The sequence below is a fragment of the Notolepis coatsorum genome, assembly GCF_963971535.1.
Source record: "Notolepis coatsorum genome assembly, chromosome: 1".
NCBI classification, from domain to species: domain Eukaryota; kingdom Metazoa; phylum Chordata; class Actinopteri; order Aulopiformes; family Paralepididae; genus Notolepis; species Notolepis coatsorum.
Genome location: NC_140165.1, coordinates 68,767,405 through 68,787,573, shown reverse-complemented (window position 1 = coordinate 68,787,573; position 20,169 = coordinate 68,767,405). Strand labels below are relative to the sequence as shown.

The 20,169-nt window shown below is 47.3% G+C and overlaps 1 protein-coding gene across 1 annotated transcript in view; it reads right to left on the bottom strand.

Annotated features, from left to right (window-relative positions):
- Positions 1-3,690: 3,690 nt before the first annotated feature.
- aox5 (aldehyde oxidase 5) overlaps positions 3,691-20,169 on the bottom strand; it is a gene marked incomplete at both ends in the record, with an annotated part of 234,481 nt that continues 218,002 nt past the window's right edge. Inside the window, 3 exons of the mRNA XM_084324128.1 lie at positions 3,691-3,750; positions 4,383-4,550; positions 15,454-15,642. Of these exons, the coding sequence (XP_084180254.1) occupies positions 3,691-3,750; positions 4,383-4,550; positions 15,454-15,642 (417 nt within the window). The remainder of the gene's footprint in view (positions 3,751-4,382; positions 4,551-15,453; positions 15,643-20,169) is intronic.

Sequence of the window (20,169 nt, the reverse complement as noted above, 5' to 3'; positions counted from 1 at the left end):
TAAATACATACCGTACAAACATAAATACATACTGTACACACACATTAAATACATACTGTACACACATTAAATACATACTGTACACATTAAATACATACTCTACACATTAAATACATACTGTACACACATTAAATACATACTGTACACACATTAAATACATACTGTACAAACATAAACACATAATGTACACATTAAATATATACTGTAGTGTACACCCATATTAAATACTGTACACCCATATTAAATACATACTGTACTAACATTAAATACATACTGTACAAACATATTAAAGGAACACACCAACATTATGGGAAATCCATAATCTTGTCCACAGTCGGACAAGAAGATAGATACCAATTTCCTCCCTGTCTCAGACAAGAAGATAGATACCAATTTCCTCCCTGTGCGTTCACTAGAAAGCTATCCGGTTGCAAGCCTACAGTAGCTTTGAATGGCAAATGAATGGAAGCGGATACGGACCTGCTAGCTTTCTACTGGATAGGTGTCTACTGAACGCACAGAGAGGAAATTGGTATCTATCTTCTTGTGTGATTCCGGAGAAGACTGTTCCCATAACGGTGGTGTGTTCCTTTAACTTGAAAAGACTGCTTCATAAGAACCCATGAGAAACCCATTATGTGCAGTCATAATATAGGAATACATTTGTAAATGGGCTGTTATGGTTGCCTCATGCATTGGAAGTTATAAGATAAGATATTCCTTTATTGATCCCCTTGGGGAAATTTGGGCATCATGGCAGCATAGGGAGGGGGGGGGGGGGGTAATACAGGTGCAGCTCAATACATTTGAATATCGTGGAAAAGTTATTTTATTTCAGTAATTCAATTCAAAAAGCGAAACTCTCATAGATTATAGATTCATTACACACAAAGTGAGAATTTTTATGATTATGGCTTACAGCTCATGAAAGCCCAAAATTCTGTATCTCAAAGTTTGAATATTACATAAGACATAAATATTCTTTATATAGAAATGTCAGCCTTCTGAAAAGTATGTTCATGTATGTTCACTCAGTACTTGGTTGGGGCTCCTTTTGCACAAATTACTGCATCAGCTGTTGAGGGCCCCCCAGAGCGTGCAAACAAGTTCAACACGTTCTTCAACCGCTTTGACCAGAGTGGCCTCCCCACACCCCTCCCCCCACCCATCGACACCAGCACCAGATCACACCTACCAAGCACCCCACCCCCCCCCCACCCACCCACACCCATCAGCACCGGCACCCCACCCCCAACAGCAGCAGACTGCCTACCACCCCCAACCCTGACGATTACTAACAGCCAGGTCAGTAGGCAGCTCTCCAGGATTAGTGTGAACAAGGCCAGAGGACCGGACAACACCAATCCCAGGGTGCTCAAAGTATGTGCGGAGCAGCTGGCACCGCTCCAACATCTTTTCAACCTCTCCCTGAGGCTGGAGAGGGTGCCCCAGCTCTGGAAGACCTCCTGCATTGTCCCGGTGCCCAAGAAGGGACGACCCAGCACCCTCAACGACTACAGGCCAGTCGCTCTGACGTCACACGTCATGAAGACGTTTGAGAGACTGGTCCTGCAACACCTCAAGCCCCTGGTGCGTGACTCCCTCGACCCCCTGCAGTTTGCATACCAGGCAAACATCGGGGTGGAGGACGCCATCATCTACATGCTCCACAGAGCGTACACGCACCTGGAGAAGCCGCACAGCTCAGTGAGGATTATGTTCTTTGATTTCTCCAGCGCCTTCAACACCAACCAGCCGTCACTGCTAGCGGAGAAGCTCTCCGCGATGCAGCTGGAGCACGGCTTGGTGGCCTGGATCAAGGACTACCTCACTGAGAGGCCGCAGTACGTCAGTCTGACGTACTGGTGAGCAACACCGGCGCCCTCCAAGGAACTGTGCTGTCACCCTTCCTCTTCACCCTCTACACCTCAGACTTCTGCCGCAACTCAAGCGGGTGCCACCTGCAGAAGTTCTCAGACGACTCCTCCATCGTAAGCTACATCACCGACGATGATGAGGAGGAGTACAGAGCCCTGGTGTAGAGCTTCGTGGGGTGGAGCGACAGCAACCACCTCCAACTCAACACCAGTAAGACCAAGGAGCTGGTGGTGGACTTCCGGAGGGGCAAGAAGAGGCCCCCCCCGATTCCCATCACCATCCGAGGGGTGGATGTGGAGGTGGTGGACTCATATAAGTTCCTTGGGGTACACCTGAACAATAAACTGGACTGGTCGGATAACACAGAGGCCCTCTACAGGAAGGGACAGAGCAGGCTGTTCTTCCTGAGGAGGAAGGTCCTTCAATGTGTGCAACAGACTGCTGCAGTAATTTTACCAGTCTGTAGTGGCCAGCGTCCTCTTCTATGCTGTGGCATGCTGGGGAGGCTACATCAACTCAAGGGACACCAACAAGCTCAACAAGCTGGTGAGGAAGGCTAGCTCCATGGTGGGAGTCGAGCTACCTAGACTAGAGGTGATGGCAGAGAGGGGGATGATAAGGAAGCTGGCTGCCATCATGGAGAACCCCTACCACCCCCTCTACGACGAGCTAGTCAAGATGAGAAGCTCGTTCAGCCACAGACTCATTCCCCCCCGACACTCAACTAACCGCCTCGGACAGTCCTTCATACCAGCGGCCATCAGGCTCCACAACAGTGGGCAGCGACTAGCAGCCTCCAGGCTCCACAACAGGGGGCAGCGACTGCTACCAGACATTGACCTGGGACTTATAGGAACCCAAGGAGGACAACCTACACTACCTTAGGCATACTGCACATTATGTGGATACTGTGATACTGTGAATAATGTATATTTCAGTGGATACTGTGATACTGTGAATAATGTATACTCAGTAGATAGTAAATTATAACACTACCTTATGCATACTGCACCTTATGTGACACTGTGAATAATGTGAATTTTTATTCTCCAGCTAGTTAGATAGTCAATTATATTGACCTAATTGTTTACACTGCCTGTGTTGTTTTTACTACCTGTACCACCCCCCCCCCCTTCCCCCATGCTGCTATGATGCCTGAATTTCCCCAAGGGGATCAATAAAGGAATATCTTATCTTATCAATACAGCGAAATATATTGACTTTTCCACGATATTCTAATTTATTGAGCTGCACCTGTAGTAGTAGGCAAGATATGAGAAAAGAAAAACAATGTAAACAAGAGGGTCTGTATATTCTCTATATCCTGAAAGTCAAGTCAAGTTTATTAATCCCTTTGGGGTTATACAGTAGGTTCCCAATACTGCACACTACCTGAGGTCACTGTGTTGATGCTGCATAATGTATTTATATAAACATTCCAAAGAGATGGATGTTGTGGTCGTGCGTGGTGTCCTGTACCTGCTCAGTGAACTGGTCCTGGCAGGCCATGTGGGGTGTTCTGTACCTGCTGAGTGAACTGGTCCTGGCAGGCCATGTGGGGTGTTCTGTACCTGCTGAGTGAACTGGTCCTGGCAGGCCATGTGGGGTGTTCTGTACCTGCTGAGTGAACTGGTCCTGGCAGGCCATGTGGGGTGTTCTGTACCTGCTGAGTGAACTGGTCCTGGCAGGCCATGTGGGGTGTTCTGTACCTGCTGAGTGAACTGGACCTGGCAGGCCATGTGGGGTGTTCTGTACCTGCTGAGTGAACTGGTCCGTTTGTGCAGTGAACTAGGCCATGCGGATCCTACCTGCTCAGTGAACTGGACCTGGCAGGCCATGTGGGGTGTTCTGTACCTGCTGAGTGAACTGGACCTGGCAGGCCATGTGGGGTGTTCTGTACCTGCTCCGTGAACTGGTCCTGGCAGGCCATGTGGGGTGTTCTGTACCTGCTGAGTGAACTGGTCCTGGCAGGCCATGTGGGGTGTCCTGTACCTGCTGAGTGAACTGGTCCTGGCAGGCCATGCGGATCCTACCTGCTCAGTGAACTGGTCCTGGCAGGCCATGCGGATCGTACCTGCTCAGTGAACTGGACCTGGCAGGCCATGTGGGGTGTTCTGTACCTGCTGAGTGAACTGGTCCTGGCAGGCCATGCGGATCGTACCTGCTCAGTGAACTGGTCCTGGCAGCAGTGGTGCAGTGCTGGTATAACTCGGTATAACGGCGTTATACCTCGGTCACTGAGGCTGAAGTACGCGCAATCGCTTTTTACATGGCATTATCCAACCGGACTCCCGGAGAAGCATGCAGCTGCAGAGCCGCAGAGCCAGCGGCGCTCTCTGGGCCGCGCGCTGACGGCCGCGCTGTGAGGCAATAGTATCCAGCTGCAGGACGAGAGCAGCCAAAAAAAACTGTGCATGCGCGCGCACGCGCGCACGCGCGTGGAGCGTTTTACCTACTGTCAATTTGCCACTGCACCACTGCCTGGCAGGCCATGCGGATCGTACCTGCTCAGTGAACCGGTCCTGGCAGGCCATGCGGATCCTCTCTGCCGTGGCGGGGGAGCTCAGGGGGAAGGCGCCGGTCAGGCCTCTCTCGCTCCGGGCCGCAGCGACGGCCTCCTTGATGGCGAAGAAGATGGTGCAGCCAAAGAAGACGGTCGGCTCTCCTATACCCTGCAACAACACGGACATCTTTTCATTTCAATACTGAAGACGATCGGCTCTCCTATACCCTGCAACGACACGGACATCTTTTCATTTCAATACTGAAGACGGTCGGCTCTCCTATACCCTGCAACGACACGGACATCTTTTCATTTCAATACTGAAGACTGTCGGCTCTCCTATACCCTGCAACGACACGGACATCTTTTCATTTCAATACTGAAGACGGTCGGCTCTCCTAATCCTATACCCTGCAACGACACGGCCACATTTTCATTTCAATACTGAAGACGGTCGGCTCTCCCAGGGGCGGACCTAGCACATTTGGCGCCCTAGGCGCGATTCACCACTGCGCCCCCCCCCCCCCCCCTACCCCCCAGGGAAAATGAGCCAAAAATCTAAAACGGTCGGTCGGTCTGAGCCCCCCCCCCCAAAAAAAGCAAAACATCGCCGCGCTACCAACCAGTTAACCCTTTTCACTGCGACAATACACCGAAGGTTAACCCTTTCACGACCGTCGGTTGTGTGATAGTAACAGGTTAACCCTCCGTCGTGTGGCAGTGAAAGGGTTAACAGTTATACAGTAAAGTACTGCACCTATAATTTTTACAAGGAAGAACAAGAGCTAAGAATAAATGTAAAATGCACACTAAAGAATTAAAACAAATAAACAACTTAGCTAACACACAATAATAATAATAATAATAATAATAATAATAATAATAATAATAATAATAATAATAATAATAATAATAATAATAATAATAATAATAATAATAATAATAATAATAATAATAATAACAAACAATAACAAACAATAAAATAAAATAACGTGCAAATTTGCTTTAAAAGAAAATTATGTATTGTAAAATATGTTACACATATAATCAAAATATAATATGCTAAATAAACAAATAAATAAAAATTACAAATTCACTTTGTCTAAAGAACTATTTACATTCCACTCCCTATCATCACACTTCAAGGTTAGCCTGTAGCTCCTACTGGTTTCCATTTACAGTGCAATCCTTCTGGCCTTCCTCGCTGCAAAGTCATCAATCACATCAAATTGTCCAACTCCTGAGCCAGCTCCTTCCCATCCAAATCAGATTGCCCTCCATGGTTTAAGGTGTGTACAAGTGCCTCTGCTTGCTTCATCAGCTCTTGGTGTGGCAGGTCTTGGAAGTTGTACAAAATTGCATACCTTTCACCTTGGCACGTTTCTCGTCTTCTTCTTTTCTTCTCTTTTTAAACTGGATGGCCGGATGGCTTTTGCCTCTTCATAGTTCTCTAACGTTAGTCTTTCTTTCCTCAACGCTCAATTCTATAAACACTTGACCGATACCCATCAATGCACAGCGCTCTCGCATGTTCTGACTGTGAACACCTAAAGCTGAGGCTCAGACCGACCGACCGTTTTAGATTTTTGGCTCATTTTCCCTTATGTTAGAATTTTTTTTATGTAAAAATAATGGTTGCAGGGCCCCGTTCCCCGTACCTGGATAACTGAGTTAGCCGGATAACTTTCGGTGAAGTCTGACTTAAGCCGGACTTTCCGGTTCCCCGAATCTGGATTGTCCAAATCACCATGACAACAGATCCAAAAGTTTGAGCCTGGTCGAAAGCAGGGTTTAAGTTCAAGTTAGCCGGATGAACCATCGCCACGCCCCCGCAAAGAAGTGACAGCGCGTTTCCTGAAATTATTCCCACAGTCTAGGATCTGCATTATACCATTCTGAATTACGTTTTTGTGCTCCATTCTTCCAGAGGGGTCTTTTGAAATGTAAAATAGACCCAAAATGCTGATACTAAATTCACTTTGTCCTAAATAATGCACGTTATATACCGTGGCGCTCGCTCGGTGCAACAACAACAAAATAAAGAATATTCTAAACACGGGTCTCTCGTTCATTAATGTATAAACAATGAATTTATCCCATCTGGCACAGTGGCGCAGCGGTAGTGCTCAATCCTGGCAACCCGGCGACCGGTGTTCGAAACCCCGTGTTTCCAATATAATTTTTTGGAATATAATATTAATGATTATACGCAAAGGTAGCCTAGTTTTAAGTTAAAATATTATAAATCTACATGCATTGAGGATGTCATTCTTTATATAGCTCTCAACGTGCACCAAATTGAATTATTCCTATATTGCAAAAAGAAGGAAGAGACTAGGTTTCGAACCCCGGTCGTCTGCGTGAAAGTCAAAAGAAGAACCCGTTACACCACAGTGGAGATAAGTAAAAGATCGACCATACATCAATCAATGGGCAAGAGAGCCGTATCGTTATTCTGTATAACAGTTTAACTAATTATTTTCGCTAGCAAGATCTCATTTGATTATTCAATCCAGCAGGCAAGTTTAAAGAAATATAATCTGATTGATTGAGGTAATGCGGGACTTAAAATTAGCCTATAGATAACGCATTTAACTTGTCGGCGAGGCGATTGAGCCGTACTGCAATATGTTAATAAAGTTTTAAATCAATTAATCAATCAATGCCGCTAGAGAATCAGGATCTCTGCTATCGATACGTGCTGGCTTTTCAAATGAAGCGGCCGCGCGCACTAATCCTGGGTCTCAAGTCTGGTTTGAGCTAACGAGACTGAATCCACCTTCGAGGAACAGGAAAATCCCGGCTTCAATCATCTCGTTAACTTAGTTGAACCAGGTACGGGGAACAGGGCCCAGATCTAGAGTGGGGCGCCAAAACTGCACAGAATTTTAATTTTTTTTTTTTGGCGCCCCCCTCCGGGTGGCGCTCTAGGCGACCGCCTATATCGCCTGTAGGAAGGTCCGCCCCTGGGCTCTCCTATACCCTGCAACGACACGGCCACCTTTTAATTTCAATACTGAAGACGGTCGGCTCTCCTATACCCTGCAACGACACGGCCATCTTTTCATTTCAATACTGAAGACGGTCGGCTCTCTTAATACCCTGCAACGACACGGCCATCTTTTCATTTCAATACTGAAGACGGTCGGCTCTCCTATACCCTGCAACGACACGGCCATCTTTTTATTTCAATACTGGAAAATATACTCAAAAGGCAACTCTGGTTTCTCTCGTATGGAGTTTACACACTTAAATTCTGCAATAGAGGGGAGTATCTACAGTACCCATCAGTGCATCCACGGAAATGCCCCCCCCCCCCCCTACCTCAAAGATCTCCTCACCTCAGAACCCTCCACTCATAACCTTCGCTCCGCCAACACAAACCGCCTCCTTCCCCCCAGACACATGTTAATCTACATGACAATTAAAGACTTCTTCATATCGATCACATAATGAGCTGTTCCAAAAGTGCAGTGGAAACGGATGTGTAAAAAAACATGTAATCCTTCACATGAAAAATCATCTGTGTTGCATTTAGGAACCCAGTCCAGTCTCCTACCTTGGACACATAGATGAGTGTGATTAATAATCATGATTAATTGAAAATGGGGGACCCTGATGTAAACAAGACGAAAGTCTTTCTCTGGTCTGCATCCCCTTAACAATTGTGTGTATTGAGCTGTACTGTACTGTACCCATTCTGCAATCTGTTAATAAAGTTTTCAATCAATCAATCACTCACTCATGCCTTGGACATGTAGAGCAGTCTCCTACCTTGGACATGTAGAGCAGTCTGCTACCTTGGACATGTAGAGCAGTCTCCTACCGTGGACATGTAGAGCAGTCTCATACCTTGGACATGTAGAGCAGTCTGCTACCTTGGACATGTAGAGCAGTGTGCTACCTTGGACATGTAGAGCAGTCTCCTACCTTGGACACGTAGAGCAGTGTGCTACCTTGGACATGTAGAGCAGTCTCCTACCTTGGACACGTAGAGCAGTGTGCTACCTTGGACACGTAGAGCAGTGTGCTACCTTGGACATGTAGATCAGTCTCCTACCTTGGACATGTAGAGCAGTCTCCTACCTTGGACATGTAGAGCAGTGTGCTACCTTGGACATGTAGAGCAGTCTCCTACCTTGGACTTGTAGAGCAGTGTGCTACCTTGGACACGTAGAGCAGTGTGCTACCTTGGACATGTAGATCAGTCTCCTACCTTGGACATGTAGAGCAGTCTCCTACCTTGGACACGTAGAGCAGTGTGCTACCTTGGACATGTAGATCAGTCTCCTACCTTGGACTTGTAGAGCAGTGTGCTACCTTGGACATGTAGAGCAGTGTGCTACCTTGGACATGTAGAGCAGTCTGCTACCTTGGACATGTAGAGCAGTGTACTACCTTGGACATGTAGAGCAGTGTGCTACCTTGGACACATAGAGAAGTCTCCTACCTTGGACATGTAGAGCAGTGTGCTACCTTGGACATGTAGAGCAGTCTGCTACCTTGGACATGTAGAGAAGTCTCCTACCTTGGACATGTAGAGCAGTCTGCTACCTTGGACATGTAGAGCAGTGTACTACCTTGGACATGTAGAGCTGTCTGCTACCTTGGACACGTAGAGCAGTCTCCTACCTTGGACATGTAGAGCAGTGTGCTACCTTGGACATGTAGAGCAGTCTGCTACCTTGGACACGTAGAGAAGTCTCCTACCTTGGACATGTAGAGCAGTCTGCTACCTTGGACATGTAGAGCAGTGCACTACCTTGGACATGTAGAGCAGTGTACTACCTTGGACATGTAGAGCAGTCTGCTACCTTGGACACGTAGAGCTGACACTGTCCCCTCGTTGAGAAACCTGCCCGCCGTTCCCCACCCAGTCCATGGCTGACGGATGCAGTGAGAGAACAAAGACAGGTCCTGAGAGCGGCTGAGAGGAAGTATAGAAAATCACGCCTCACTGCTGACATCGACACATATCACAACCTCTTGTTAACATTCTCCAAAACCATTACTAATGCCAAAGCTTCTTTCTTTCACCATAGGATCGAGGCCTCTGCCAAGAATCTTCGCAAACTGCATGCTACCATGTCCTCCCTCCTCACTCCCCCCCCCACCCCCTCCTCCCTCATCTTTTTCTGCCGAAGACTTTGCGATCTTCTTTGAGGAAAAAGTGGAGAACATCCGCAGCTCCTTCTCCCAACCCCCACCCATTCCAAACGCTGAATCGAGAACCTCATCCTTCACTCTGTCATCTTTCTCTCCCATTACAGAAGCCGAGACCCTGACACTGGTAACGTCGAACCGTCCGACTACATGCCAGCTGGACCGGCTACCCTCCCCACTCCTCCAGACCATAGCACCGGACATCCTCCCATTCCTAACTGCAACCATCAACTCCTCACTCAACTCGGGGGTGGTCCCCACCTCCCTAAAACAAGCCAGAGTCACGCCCCTCATAAAAAAACCAACCCTGAACCCCACCGTCATAGCCAACTATCGTCCTGTCTCTCTTCTCTCCTTTCTTTCTAAAACACTTGAACGTGCTGTATCCAACCAACTTACTGCTTATCTCTTACAGAATGACCTCCTAGACCCCAATCAGTCTGGCTTCCGGACTGGCCACTCCACAGAAACGGCCCTCATTGCGGTCACAGAGGCACTTCACTTAGCAAAAGCGAAAGGCCTCTCCTCTGTCCTGATTCTCCTAGATCTATCTGCAGCCTTCGACACAGTCAACCATCAGATCCTCCTCGCGGCCCTCGCAGGAATGGGAGTGGCTGGATCTGCGCTGACATGGCTGACATCATACCTCAACGACCGCTCCTACCAAGTGTCATGGAGAGGGACTCTGTCGGCCACCCGCCCCCTCCGGACGGGTGTCCCCCAGGGCTCGGTCCTAGGACCCCTTCTCTTCTCCCTCTACACTAAATCACTGGGTAACATTATCACGTCTCATGGCTTCTCATATCATTGTTATGCCGATGATACTCAACTCTTCCTCTCCTTCCCTCCCTCAGATATCCACGTCTCTGAGCGGATCTCGGCCTGTCTGTCCGACATCTCCGCCTGGATGACGACCAACCACCTCAAACTGAACCTAAGCAAAACAGAATTGCTCCACCTGCCGGCCAAATCCTCCCCCCTGACCGACCTCTCCATCACAGTCGAGAATGCAGCTGTGACCGCGTCCCCGACCGCCAAGAACCTTGGTGTTGTCCTCGACGACCAGTTGAACTTCTCTGCTCACATCGCAGCGACAACCAGAACCTGCAGATTCCTCCTGAGCAACGTCAGAAGGATACGCCCCTTCCTGACAAAAGAAGCCACCCAACTCCTCATCCAATCAACAGTCATCTCCCGCCTCGACTACTGCAACGCACTGCTAGCTGGCCTCCCGGCCACTGCCACCAAGCCTCTTCAACTCATTCAAAACGCAGCGGCCCGCCTGATATCAAACCTACCGAAGTCGGCCCATGTCACCCCACTTCTTAGGGACCTGCACTGGCTCCCCATTGCTGCACGTATCCGCTTCAAGGCCCTCGACCTAGCATACCGTGCAGCAAAGGGAACCGCTCCCGCCTACCTCCGGTCAATGGTCTCTAACTACACACCCTCAAGACCCCTACGCTCTGCATCTTCTGGCCGCCTCAGACCTACTCCTATCCAAGCTCCCGGAGGGTCATCAAAGAGAAGCCGCCTATTCTCAGTCCTTGCCCCACAATGGTGGAATGAACTACCCATCCCAGTTAGGACAGCCGAATCCCGTCCAATCTTTCGCCGTCGACTAAAGACTCACTTCTTCAACCATTATCTGAAATGATTAAAAAAAAAAAAAAAAAAAAATCTAACCCTGACTAACCTTACTGTCATGCACTTGTCCTAATAAACTAACCTACACTGTAACACGCAACACTTGATGAACATTGTTACTCAGCTGATAGAGTTGTACCCTTCTTGCTGTCTTGTCGTACAGAACTTGTAAGTCGCTTTGGATAAAAGCGTCAGCTAAATGACTAAATGTAAATGTAATGTAAATGTAGAGCAGTGTGCTACCTTGGACATGTAGAGCAGTCTGCTACCTTGGACACGTAGAGCAATCTCCTACCTTGGACATGTAGAGCAGTGTGCTACCTTGGACACGTAGAGCAGTCTCCTACCTTGGACATGTAGAGCAGTGTGCTACCTTGGACATGTAGAGCAGTCTGCTACCTTGGACACGTAGAGAAGTCTCCTACCTTGGACATGTAGAGCAGTGTGCTACCTTGGACATGTAGAGCAGTCTGCTACCTTGGACATGTAGAGAAGTCTCCTACCTTGGACATGTAGAGCAGTCTGCTACCTTGGACATGTAGAGCAGTGTACTACCTTGGACATGTAGAGCTGTCTGCTACCTTGGACACGTAGAGCAGTCTCCTACCTTGGACATGTAGAGCAGTGTGCTACCTTGGACATGTAGAGCAGTCTGCTACCTTGGACACATAGAGAAGTCTCCTACCTTGGACATGTAGAGCAGTCTGCTACCTTGGACATGTAGAGCAGTGCACTACCTTGGACATGTAGAGCAGTGTACTACCTTGGACATGTAGAGCAGTCTGCTACCTTGGACACGTAGAGCAGTGTGCTACCTTGGACATGTAGAGCAGTCTGCTACCTTGGACACATAGAGAAGTCTCCTACCTTGGACATGTAGAGCAGTCTGCTACCTTGGACATGTAGAGCAGTGCACTACCTTGGACATGTAGAGCAGTGTACTACCTTGGACATGTAGAGCAGTCTGCTACCTTGGACACGTAGAGCAGTGTGCTACCTTGGACATGTAGAGCAGTCTGCTACCTTGGACACGTAGAGCAATCTCCTACCTTGGACATGTAGAGCAGTGTGCTACCTTGGACATGTAGAGCAGTCTGCTACCTTGGACATGTAGAGAAGTCTCCTACCTTGGACATGTAGAGCAGTCTGCTACCTTGGACATGTAGAGCAGTGTACTACCTTGGACATGTAGAGCTGTCTGCTACCTTGGACACGTAGAGCAGTCTCCTACCTTGGACATGTAGAGCAGTGTGCTACCTTGGACATGTAGAGCAGTCTGCTACCTTGGACACGTAGAGAAGTCTCCTACCTTGGACATGTAGAGCAGTCTGCTACCTTGGACATGTAGAGCAGTGCACTACCTTGGACATGTAGAGCAGTGTACTACCTTGGACATGTAGAGCAGTCTGCTACCTTGGACACGTAGAGCAGTGTGCTACCTTGGACATGTAGAGCAGTCTGCTACCTTGGACACGTAGAGCAATCTCCTACCTTGGACATGTAGAGCAGTGTGCTACCTTGGACACGTAGAGCAGTCTCCTACCTTGGACATGTAGAGCAGTGTGCTACCTTGGACATGTAGAGCAGTCTGCTACCTTGGACACGTAGAGAAGTCTCCTACCTTGGACATGTAGAGCAGTGTGCTACCTTGGACATGTAGAGCAGTCTGCTACCTTGGACATGTAGAGAAGTCTCCTACCTTGGACATGTAGAGCAGTCTGCTACCGTGGACATGTAGAGCAGTGTACTACCTTGGACATGTAGAGCTGTCTGCTACCTTGGACACGTAGAGCAGTCTCCTACCTTGGACATGTAGAGCAGTGTGCTACCTTGGACATGTAGAGCAGTCTGCTACCTTGGACACATAGAGAAGTCTCCTACCTTGGACATGTAGAGCAGTCTGCTACCTTGGACATGTAGAGCAGTGCACTACCTTGGACATGTAGAGCAGTGTACTACCTTGGACATGTAGAGCAGTCTGCTACCTTGGACACGTAGAGCAGTGTGCTACCTTGGACATGTAGAGCAGTCTGCTACCTTGGACACGTAGAGCAATCTCCTACCTTGGACATGTAGAGCAGTGTGCTACCTTGGACACGTAGAGCTGTCTCCTACCTTGGACACATAGAGCAGTCTCCTAAATCAAATCAAATCAAATTTATTTATAGGGCCCGACAACACACGTTAATGTCCCCATGGGCCGTACAGATCTTCTTTAAACAAGTCAAGAAGAAAACATAACAATAAGTCAAGAACAGAACAAGAACACCATAAGGTGCAAACATTTTTAGATGGATGCAAATAAATGAAAGAATGCAAGCACTCCCAGACATACCCCACGCGAAGGTAAGGAAAAACTCACTAAAACCTAACAATAGGGAAAAAAGCTCCACAGGCAGTGTGGAGGAGAGAAACCTTAGAAGGGTCATTCAAGGGGGGATCTCCCTTCTTAGATGTTGGTGATAGTAGTGTTGCAGACGGACAGTTGGTAAGCATGCACTCATGTGTGTAGTGGAACACAGATGAGTGCATGCAATAGCAACTGTACATTTTGAAAAATTAAAGATAGAGCTAATAGCGATAGCAACTGAACATTTTGAAAGATTAAAGATAGAGCTGATAGCAATCTATTTGAGGCACAGGGGCGGCGCAAAGAGGGTCACGTCCTCCCCGTCTTAGTCAAGGGACATTTAACACTCCGGTCGTTGCTCAGGGACAGCCGGAGACAGGGAGATAGGGGGCGGCGCAGAGAGGGTCACGAACTCCCCGACATCATCGCGGGACATCCGGCACTCCGGTCACCACTACGAGACCTCCGGAGACAGGGGGGCACGCAGAGGGGGTCGCAACCTTCCGGCCTTCGTCACGGGACGTCCAACACTCCGGTCAACACTCCAGGACAGCAAGTCATAGGGAGACAGGGAGACAGGACAGGCGTTAGACAGCTCATGAGATTGTAGTAGGCGGACATAGCAATAGATACAAGTGGTAGGCATATATGTGAATGGAGTAGATATATGAAGTAGGCGTATTATGTGAATAGAAATGGAAGTACTTAACCCAGCAATGAAACCGCATTGACTGTTAATCTGTTAACAGTCTGTTAATACTGTTAATCAGTTGACAGGACCACGGACAGACGGCGGTGAATAACTGATCCAAGGCCTCGGAGGTGCATGTAGAGCAGTCACTACAATCTTGGCCAAGACCTCGAGGCATCCATCACCTTAGTCAGCGCCAGGAGACGGGCACTCAGAGAGAAGGGGGGGGGAGAAAGGGGGGGGGGGGGGGAAGAGGGGGGGGGGAAGAGTTAGAGAGTTCCCATGTTTGAGGTGCTGCAAAGGAGCAGACATGTAGTACCCTGTAGTGCCATGTAGTACCCCGTAGTGCCATGTAGTACCCTATAGTACCCTGTAGTGCCATGTAGTGCCATGTAGTACCCTGTAGTACCCTGTAGTACCCTGTAGTGTCATGTAGTACCCTGTAGTGCCCTGTGGTACCCTGTAGTGCCACGTAGAGCCATGTAGAGCCATGTAGAACCCTGTAGTGCCATGTAGTACCATGTAGTACCATGTAGTACCCTGTACCCTAACTAAACTACCCTGTAGTAAACTACCCAGTGGTACCATGTAGTACCCTGTACCATAACTAAACTACACAGATTAATCTAAAGGTCAGTCCCCGACCAGGTGAGATCAGGGTAGGTTGAAGGAGAGAGAGAAAAGATGAGTCTTAAGCAGGGATTTAAAAGCTTCGACAGAGCAGGCGCCCCTGATGACGGCAGGTAATTTGTTCCACAGGTAGGGAGCGCGGTAGACAAAGGCTCTGTGGCCGGCGGATTTCTTTTTAACCCTAGGGGTCGATAGAAGCCCCGCATTTTGTGAGCGCAGAGCACGAGCGGGCGAGTATCGGGAGATGAGATCGGATAGATAGAGCGGTGCAAGCCCATTTAAAATTTTGTAGGTGAGGAGTAGCACTTTAAAGTCAGAACGGGCTTGGATAGGAAGCCAGTGTAGGGCGGACAAAACTGGTGTGATGTGATCAAATTTTCTAGTTCTAGTTAGTATCCGTGCAGCCGCATTTGGACATGTAGAGCAGTGTGCTACCTTGGACACGTAGAGCAGTGTGCTACCTTGGACACGTAGAGCAGTGTGCTACCTTGGACACGTAGAGCTGTCTCCTACCTTGGACATGTAGAGCAGTGTGCTACCTTGGACACGTAGAGCGGTGTGCTACCTTGGACACGTAGAGCAGTGTGCTACCTTGGACATGTAGATGGCGTTGGGGTTCTCCGCGTCGGCCAGCAGGTGAATGTTGAGCTGGGGCGGGACGTCGCAGAGGGCCGGGATCTTGTACTGGGACGGGCCCCGGGTCATCAGCACGCCCTGCGGGGAGAACTGGAGCTCCTCGGTGGTGTAGAGGCCAATTCCCTGAACGAAGCCTCCTTCCACCTGGGATCAAAACACACAAAACGCCACACACGGCATTCAGATGGTTTTGTTTTTAAAGGAACACACCGACATTATGGGAAATTGGCTTACTTTCTTCCAATTTCCTCTCTGTGCGTTTAGTAGAAAGGTATCTGGATGCAAGCTAGCCTAGCTTAGCACAAATTAATGGAAGTGGATACAGACCAGCTAGCCTAGCAGTTGGCCAAAAACACCTCTCCCTGGGTTTTTAAGCTAGGCTAGTGGTCTGTATTTGCTTCCATTAATTTGTGCTAGGCTAGCTTGCAGCTTTCTACTGAACGCACAGAGGTAATTGATTAGATTTTCAAATGAATAATCTACTAAAAAAACGAAATTAAATTTAAAAACATACATTGGATTGTGAAAATGTATATTAGATTGTGAAAAAAACAGCCCTTTCCGTTAGTGGTTAAAGTAACGTTGCATTTGTTCGGTACACCGTGGGTAATGAAGGTCCCGTACCAAAACTGTTCGGTACACCCCTAATAGACTCTGATTCAGTAGGAGCTTGAATGAGTGAAATATTGTCTTATAATTTATTTTTAAAACAATTGACTATATTTATTATGACTAAAATAGTTTGTGAACAAAAAGATAAAAAAAATATGTTACTGTGCCCCATTGACCATTATTCACACGGTGGCCATTTTACTCTTATGTCATGCAAAAATGGTCAACTGGGTGAGGTTCAGCCATCTCAAAAACCCTGAACAAATACAACTGGCTCATTCACGGTCCAACGAGCAAGGTTTCAGTCCGAATAATAAGAAAAAAAGGGTCCACATTGGAAATATGTATGACTCGTCTCTTGCTGTGTTGAATCAGTCAGTATGTTTGCCTCCTTTGTCTGCAGTTTCAGTGTAATTGGAAGTAAATGTAACATTTGCCAGGTGATGCCGTCACTATCACCAGATCAGCTGATGCGTCACTATCACCAGATCAGGTGATGCCGTCACTATCACCAGATCAGCTGATGCGTCACTATCACCAGATCAGCTGATGCCGTCACTATCACCAGATCAGCTGATGCGTCACTTTCACCAGATCAGCTGATGCCGTCACTATCACCAGATCAGCTGATACCGTCACTATCACCAGATCAGCTGATGCGTCACTATCACCAGATCAGCTGATGCCGTTGCCATCACCAGATCAGCTGATACTGTCGCCATCACCAGATCAGCTGATGCGTCACTATCACCAGATCAGCTGATGCGTCACTATCACCAGATCAGCTGATGCGTCACTATCACCAGATCAGCTGATGCGTCACTATCAACAGATCAGCTGATGCGTCACTATCAACAGATCAGCTGATGCGTCACTATCACCAGATCAGCTGATGCGTCACTATCACCAGATCAGCTGATGCGTCACTATCACCAGATCAGCTGATGCCGTCACTATCAACAGATCAGCTGATGCCGTCACTATAGGGAGGTGTAGTCTGACGTCACTATAGGGAGGTGTAGTCTGACGTCACTATAGGGAGGTGTAGTCTGACGTCACTGGTTGTTCCACCCGTATAGGGATTTATCATTGGGAAAATGGATTATCGGCTATTGTAACAATTCTGCCGCATGGAAATTGAAAAGCTTTAATTTTTGCACAAAATGAGTTCCCTTCTATCACTAACACAGCGTTTTTGGTTGAAATAAAATGGTGATTTTTTTTAATGATTAATTGCGAATATTTTCATGTTGAGCTATAGATTGTGGATGAATAAGCACAGAAAGGTACACCATGCAAATGTTCATGCTTTATTTGTTTTAAACGAGACGATTTAGAAATGGGCAATGGGGAAATACATTGCGTTGAACAGAGGGTGGAACACGAAAAAACGGCAATGACGTAACCACTACACCTTCCTATTAGCAGATCTTATTCACCAGACCGTGGCTGAACCGGTCAGATTGGTGAACGTGGTGAACGTGGTCACGGCTTCAGAGAAACGATCCATGGATAACGGAGTGAAGCGATGCATCTCCTTTCTTACAGTATTTGTAAAAAAAAAGATCATAATTCCCCATGTATTTCTTGTGAGTTCATTCTAGTACCGTACCAGGCAGGGACAATATACAGTATACTGTACATATGCAGGGTCGCCTGGGAGAAATGCGAGGCCCTGTGCAAGATTTAAACGCGAGCCCCCCCCCCCCTAAAGCAGGGCTGTACGTTAACTTTTTTTGCACATAGCACTGGTGCTACAGAGGTTGATAGTTTTGTAGCACTGGCCAAAATCTTGTAGCACAAGTATAAAACGTGTTATATTTGTAACAGTCACAAATGTGCCTATTGTATTTGTGTTATTTAGTTGCAGTCAGGGAACAAACTTAACTTTTTGACTTACCAGCCATTTGGCTGGTAGATTTAAAAAAGGCAGATTTTTTACCAGCCAAAAATTATAAATAGCTTTTTAGTATATCGCCATGTGTTATTATTACTATAATACTCTCATATGCTATTTTCAATTAATATCATAAACAACATAAGGAATATTAGCATAATTTTGAGTGGACTGAAGGAATGAGTCAGCGTTAATAGTTTTAAATGCAAAAATGTATTGAAACATAGAAGTGGGGTCGGTTGGGACACACACACACACACAATGGGGGACCCTGATGTAAACAAGATGAAAGTCTTTCTCTGGTCTGCATCCCCTTAACAATTGTGTGTATTGAGCCGTACTGTATTGTACCCATTCTGCAATCTGTTAAATAAAGTTTTCATTCATTCACACTGTTTCAACTCACCACCCCCGCATCATATTGTAGTCCAGTCTGTCTTCAAACTTCCACTCCTCTCGACACACACACACACACCCTTTCCCCAGTCCACACTGTCTCTATGGTTCTGCCTCTGATCAGGATTAGCTTGTTAGCTTATTGTTGTGAAGGGCCAGATTAAACCGAATATATATATTTATTATATATATATATTTAATTGTATTTGTATATTCTCTAATATTCCTTGATATCCCTTGTATATTCCTTGTACAATATGCATTGAATATCCATTCTAGCCTACTGAACATCCCATAATAGTCTCCATTCTACTATTGGTCGAGACCTTGGTGCCAGGCTGCCATACCCCCCAGACCCAGTTCAAACGTACCGCTCAACATGTACGAACAAGTCCTAGTTCCGCGTAGGAATCTGGCTACCGCACCACTAACGGTACTATTTGTTCATAGTGCGTATATATACTGCGCTACTAAAGTAGGACTTTCTTTTCAGTCCAGTTTCTTACCCTCCAATAGAGTCACAGACGTAAAGCCTCCCCGCGACGCCACGTGTGGGAGTAAGGCCAAGTTCGGCCTACCATCGGTATTGAGACATCGTGTATATTAATATTTGAATAGTCATATTTGGCACTATATCGTCGAGTTGGACGTAGTCTATTAAGCTAATAATAGTCTGTTAATATATAGTGCTTCGTGCGGTGAGAATACTACCGTAGTCAGTACCCCATCGTTTCGGGCAGAGAACTGGCTGCTTATCCAGGATGGTCGACCCCATGTGAGACTGCATCCGAGGAGCCCCAGAGCCGACGAGCGAGTGGACCTGTATACCGGATTATTCTACCGACGACAGCCCGCCTTCCCAGGCACGGATTATGCTTTGTGTACAGTGATTATTCCATGGATAAAGACCCCCGACACTGCCGTGTGTTGGAACCCCCCCCCCTGGAGAGGACGCAAGGTGAGGAGACGCTCTGCAAGACGAGGTCGCTTCACGTCTCTCCCCCGTGGACCGGAGAGAGCCGGTTCACAGAGAGTCCACCTGCTTTCATCTGTGGTCCAAGGATCGCTGGCGCACCGAGCTGCACAACTGTGGGTTCACCCAGGATACCCTTGGCCGGACGAGGCAGCCAGACTCTACCCCCCCCCCCCTCCTACTCCTGTTGTCTTACAAGCGACCGGATTACCCCCCTTAGTGTATCCAGTCTTATAATCATTAAAGTATCATTGCTGTTATTCCTTAACTATTCCAGGTCGTATATTTACCGCCTGCGCCACCAGAGATTGGACATTCTCTATTGATATACCAACGAATACTCTTTGCCATAAAAGTGCATACTATTTCAATTCATAAATGTAATTAAGTGATTAAGTGCTTGCTCTACACACCATTGCTGTGTAGTAATAAACGCATACTTCGACTTCGTACATTTGTGTTGGATCCGTTTCATCTACGTGAGAGTGTTCATCATAATATATTTATGCCGAGTACTGGGTGGCCGAATATTAAGTACAAAGGTAGTGGTAGTAAGTATCATATCTAGTAATACAGTCAGGGAATTGTACCCCTCAGTTACAATTGGTCCTTCGAGCCGGAGGGTAATTAGTGTAATATTAATATAGTGTTATTAATATTGAAATGGCCTATGATGAACACTCCACGAAACGATCCTCCTAACCAACACCCGCAGCGCGAACGACGGCTCCCTCAGTACTTAGAGGCTTACGCTGTCAGTCAACAACCTAGTCTTCTACTAACAGTAAACGCG